Consider the following 6000-nt stretch of genomic DNA (forward strand, 5'->3'; position numbering starts at 1 on the left):
AATCTCCTTAAGTAAGCCCGTGCTTTAAAATTTATAAAAATTAAAGCTAAATTTCAATTTTGTACCATTTTGTCCAGTTTATTCAGTGCTAAAATAAGAGCTATTTTTCTCATAGAATTTTGTTCAAATACCAATGAAATTCTCGAGGTATGAGATGCAAGGTTAAGTTGGTGATCACAGATTACAAAGAGCAGTTGTGACAATACAACCTTAATCAAGTTCAAATTTAGAAATAGCTCTCCTGTGAAAATAATTTAAAAATTTGTGAGGATCAATTGTGATTAATTTATTAGATGGTACAGATGAGCAATCAGAGACCCAAAGAGATCAAATAACTTGCCCAAGAAGGTGACAGAACAAGGATAGTCTCCTGACTCCACACCCCATACTTTTTGCTAATTTTACTGACCCTGCCCTTAAAACCATAACTAAGAGAGACTTCTGACAGTTGGTTATCATTGAAAAAAAAAAAAACTGTCAGGAATACAACATATCACTCTGTGAAATCAAGATACGCTCTTATTCATGGCACCAGTGTTCATAATGCAGCTTCCTCTCTGAGCACGTATCTGAATTCTGTGAGCTTTAAAATAATGTGTTCATGCATCTTGTAGGTTTCCACAGACGTGCAACTCCAGTTACAAGAAGGCAATTCCCACATGGTGCACATAGGATGGATTATCTGCACTTTGAGGATGATAGCCGTGGATGGTGGTTTGACATGGATATGGTGATCATCTATATTTATTCAGTGAACTGGGTTATTGGATTCATTGTTTTCTGCTTTCTTTGCTATTTTTTCTTTCCGTTTTAGGAATTTTCATACCTTACTACAGTTGAACAATCACAAATGATGTAGATAGCAATTAAATCTTTTTAAAATGTGCTTTGAAGTTTTTATAATGTTGCATTATATAAATTGTTGGTGTTTATAGAAAGTATGAGAATAATGGACTTATTTATTAATGTTTTCCACGTAACGAACTACAGTTTATTCAGGAGCTAGTCTGTCTAGCACTTAGCAACAATGCACTATTAATTTCATAATTTCATAATTCCTTCTGGTTTAGGATTTATGGGCTCTAATTTTACAATACTGCTTTTATACTTAATTGTAAAGAGGTTTTCCCTCCACTGAAAAGTAGTAAAAATACAAAGTGAAATGATAATCTGGGTAGGTAGTATCTTTGCTGAAAAAATATTTAGTCAATCACCACTTATTCTTAGGCAAATTATGTGCATTAGAGATAAATTATATTTTCTGGGAACTAATCTAACAGGGTATATTCAATTTTGGTTTCCAGTTATCTCTACCTATTTCCTGTTCTAGTAAAAAAGCTGGCTATTCTTTATACAGACCTAATAATAGCATTAGTGCAACATTTTTAATTATTATAAGAACAGAATAGTAAATGCAAAAAGCCTGAGACCCCCAATAGAGAAATATATTAATAAATACTTTCCAAATTGCCGGATGACTCACCTGAAGAAATAAAATACTTACTGATTTTTTGGTAGTTTAAAAGAGCAATGCATGTCCAAAATGTAACCAATTTAGTGATTTGTTTAACACAGAGGTTGTCAAATATATTGTAAATGTGCAATAAAGAGTGACTTTTAAATTTTTTTCTTTGTTATTAATTTAGTATCTGGAATAAGGAATTGTTGGAAATAGGCTTATGGATATAAACAAAGAAAACCTGGCATTTCTTTTTATTTATTGTGACAGTACTATAAGCCTTGGAATTGGTTTTTCCCTTAATTAAAAAAAAAGGAAATCTGAATTATTCCAGAATAGGAAACAGCACAAGTATCCCAATTTCAGGATTGAGAAAACGAAAGCACAAAGAAGTAAGCTAAAATCTCAGTTCCTAAGGCAGTCTTTGTGTAACCTATGAGGAAAGTTTTGATTATGAACTACTAATCCAACATTCCTACACTGTGTCATCATATATCTGATAATGCAGTGAGCGTCTTTTTACACAAGGTAAGTGAAACTGTCATGGCACTAAAAATATCACCATCCAAACAAATTGTGACTGATGAGGCCGCAAGAGTTCAGTCTAGGAAAAGTCCAACTGGGACCTAATTTCTAGTAAGTATTTTTGAATAAAAGCACCTATCTGATGGTATGTGATGTTCTAAGAAATACGATAGAATAATATAGATTTTTATTCTTACACTGTTATTGTGTTTAAAATTATATCTGTGAAAGGAAACAGTAGTGTACATTAGACACGATCAAGTCTAGAAAGCAGAAAACTAAATACAGTTTAGAAACATCAATTTTTGCTCTTGTATCAAAATAGATAAATAAATTAATGCTTGTAGTCTAGTGACATATGACTAATATCTTGGCAAAACAGTGTTTTTGACAAAGCTCAGTATTACCTTACAGAAATAAAATTTGGTATTTGTAATTAACTTATTGCTCAAAGTGGAGGTAATACGTGTCAGGACTGAAAAATTAAGAAAACACATATGGACGGGGGACAGTATTTTAAGAACTTTAAAATGAACTGCAGCCATTTCCCAAACAATTCCTGGCTTATCCTCTCTAGCAAATATGCTTTCATTCATTCCTAAATCTAGAAGTTGATTTTAGGGGCACCTGGGTGGCTCAGTCAGTTAAGTGTCCAACTCTTGATCGCAGCTCTGGTCTTGATCTCTGTGAGTTCAAGCCCTGCATTGGGCTCCATGCTGGGCATGGAGCCTACTTAAAAAGTAAGTAAGTAAAATAAATAAATAAATAAATGTCAATTATGATTATACATGAAGCAAAGCTAGTAGTATAATAGATACAGAATTCTCAGAGACAGATTTGATTCCCAATATGAATGTAGTAGCTCAGTGATAATATCAATCTGTATTATAGATCTGTATCTACAAACTAAATACAAATAAAGATAATACCCTTAAATAGATAAAACAAATACCCTCTAAAAAAAAGAAAGCATGGTCTGGAGGAACACTCTAAATGGGTTATATGAATCTTAGCAACTTAGTCTGAGAATAACATCATTTGGCATATTGAAATTAAAAGTAAGTTTAGAAAATTATAAATTTCTAATTTTACTTTAAAATATGTAAATTGTATGCAAATGAAGCTAAAAGCTGCCAAATATTAAGAAGCGCAGCATTTCCTAGAGCTACCAATTTATTAGAAGCCAGATAAAACCTGAGATGAAAAGAAACCATTTTCTTCTGGTATCTATCACGCAGTAGCCATTCAATAAATGATTAATAAATTTATAAAGAAAAGTAAATTAAAAAACTTATAAATACATGAATGATCTTTAGAGGGAAGCAAATTATATGTTGTTCTCGTTTAGTGTCCTTTCACAGTATCAATCACGTAAAAACTCATTTTCCAATAAAGAACAAAGGAAAAAAAGAAAAATTCTAAAACTAATGGAGTACAGTATGTGCCCTAATTAATATTATTTAATAAGGTTTAATTTTCTAAGCTATCACTATCAACAATTTTTATTTCTACAGAGCTTAATTACTGTGAAGGTTAATTTTAAATATTCTCACACATGCATTTAAAAAATGCCCAAAGTTAAGTTACATTTCTGAATTCTTTCAGCAGGTAACTTATTTGATTGTAAAAAAATGAATTCACAAACTGAAATCAGTTCATTTCATACTCAGTAGAAGCTAGGGGAATCTAAATTAGACAAAACATAGAAAGAATCAGAATTTGTTCTACAAAGAATCACCAAATTCAAGAATGAAAAAAAAAACACTTAATATTTCTCAGTCTGCTGTATTACTAATGCCACTCTAGTATTTATTATATGCTCAGGATAACAATAAAGCCACCATTACTTTCGTTTCTGCTTTGGAACCTTGTTTCCAAGGTACTTGGAAAGGCATGATCAAAAAAAAAATGAAGATAGAGATTTTTAAAAACTTGGTTTTTATCTGGATCATTTGTTAAGGAATGCCTTAGAGAAGAGAATACACTGACTAAATTCGATGACAGTCAGTCTTTCACTCTTCATAGATGCTGCAGTTGAATGCAGAGGACACCATCATACAGCACAGTGGTCCTAAGATTCTGAAGATTTTAACACGCTCAACTTTGACTTTCTTGAAAAGTTTCTGATTTTCAGTAATTCTCCATGTATGCATTCAGTAAGTTCTACCAGTGTATGCTTTCTCCAGGATGCCTTTGTTTTCCTTTTTTATTGAAGACAACACCTATAATAAGAATCACTTTTATACATTTTTAGTTTTTACACAGATCTTATGAGAAACATCATTAAGAAGTATCTTCAGGCCATGGTATGTGTCTACTGCAATGTGCATTTATTTATCTTATAATCATGCTTCTGTAACAGGGTCAGAAAAACAAATACTTTACCATTCCCAATCCTGTTCAGGATTTCTCAAACCGTGCAATAGATATATTTGAGAATCATTTTTCTTATTTCAACACTTCTCAAGATAGTTATTGGACTGTTATCACCACGTTTATGGTTACTTCATGCAATAGATATATTTTGAGAATCTTTTTTTTTTTAAAGATTTTATTTATTTATTTGAGAGAGAGAATGAGAGACAGAGAGCACGAGAGGGAAGAGGGTCAGAGGGAGAAGCAGACTCCCTGCTGAGCAGGGAGCCCGATGCGGGACTCGATCCCGGGACTCCAGGATCATGACCTGAGCTGAAGGCAGTCACTTAACCAACTGAGCCACCCAGGCGCCCGAGAATCATTTTTCTTACTTTAACACTTCCCAAGATAGTTAGTGGACTGTTATCACCACGTTTATGGTTACTTCTCCTTACTTACCTATCAATAAATTAAGTGCTGTTAAGAACACAGTCCTCAGTTTCTCTTACTCTTTCACATTTTTATAAGCCTGAGAGCCTCACCCAAAGAGTATGTAGTAAGTATACAGACTGCCGCATAAGTTGCATTTTTATTATTGAGAGCAGAGCAAGAGAGGTTATTGCTCTTATAAGAACCAGGTTAATATTTTCATTGCTTTACATGTATCACCTTGTCTACCAGCAAAACCTTTAAGAGGAAAGGGGAAGTGAGAAAGGATAATGTTTATTTATGGAACTGCTCTATCTTAGATACTTAGCTCATCACATTAACATATTAACTAATTTAATCTCAATACTCTTTGAATAAGATGATGTTAACCTCATGTTATAGATGAGGATGAGATGCGATGTGACCAAAGTCACACGAAGTTAAAAGTGATTGATTTATCTTCGTTTCTGACCGATTTCAAGACCTGTACTCTATACTGTCAGTGGCATCTGATAAAATTGATGAAGTTGGATATTCACTGAAGACTCTTTGGTAATAATACTGCTAAAGGAGCTCTGGGAATGTAAGAGATGATCTGAATCAAGAATGCAGGAATGAACTATTTGCACTTTGTCTATAACAATTTTCATTGCTTATACCAGTGAAAAGCAGGACGCTATATAATACACAACACTACATTTGATAAGAGCTTCCATTCTGTTTGCAAATTTAGATTGGTTTGTCGTGGTTACCTTTATTGAGAAGGATTCTGAGGTTCTGTGTTGGCCCCAAGAAGAAAAGTGCTCTGGTCCACTGGTGATGTCCCTCAAATATAGGGGAAGGAGACTGATGAAGAAGAATTGATCCATGTCAGGTATTTGGATAAGGGTGCAGAAAGGCGTTCAGGTTTTGGAAGCAGGTCTCACTATTTGTTGAGGGAAAAAGAAAAATGTAGTTAAGTGACTATAATCAATAACACCATGATATATACTAATTTAGGTATGAGATATAACTAATAGTAAGCTACAATCCTTTACTTTTCATTTTGCCTTAAAACAGAAGATTAATAGGTACCTAGTTGTGAATTCCATAGAAGATTTTTAAAACATAGTAGTGTAGCTATAATGTAATTTAATTTTCTCATTTTAGAAAAATTTTAACCTGTCATTTAAAAAAAAAGTATATAGCCCTGATTCACAGGTTCTGCAGGACTAAATGATGCTACTGGTAAT

General features: G+C 33.0%; 1 protein-coding gene across 1 annotated transcript in view; it reads left to right on the plus strand.

The window, feature by feature from the left end:
• Positions 1–1622, plus strand: part of RNF180 (ring finger protein 180) — a 187700-nt gene extending 186078 nt beyond the window's left edge. Inside the window, exon 7 of the mRNA XM_054512195.2 lies at positions 615–1622. Coding sequence (XP_054368170.1) covers positions 615–814 — 200 coding nt within the window. The 3' untranslated portion in view covers positions 815–1622. The remainder of the gene's footprint in view (positions 1–614) is intronic.
• The last annotated feature ends 4378 nt before the right edge of the window (positions 1623–6000 follow it).

Source organism: Mirounga angustirostris, unplaced genomic scaffold (assembly GCF_029215605.1).
Source record: "Mirounga angustirostris isolate CCGP_5_RB_7025 unplaced genomic scaffold, mMirAng1.0.hap1 SCAF_7, whole genome shotgun sequence".
Taxonomy (NCBI): Eukaryota; Metazoa; Chordata; class Mammalia; order Carnivora; family Phocidae; genus Mirounga; species Mirounga angustirostris.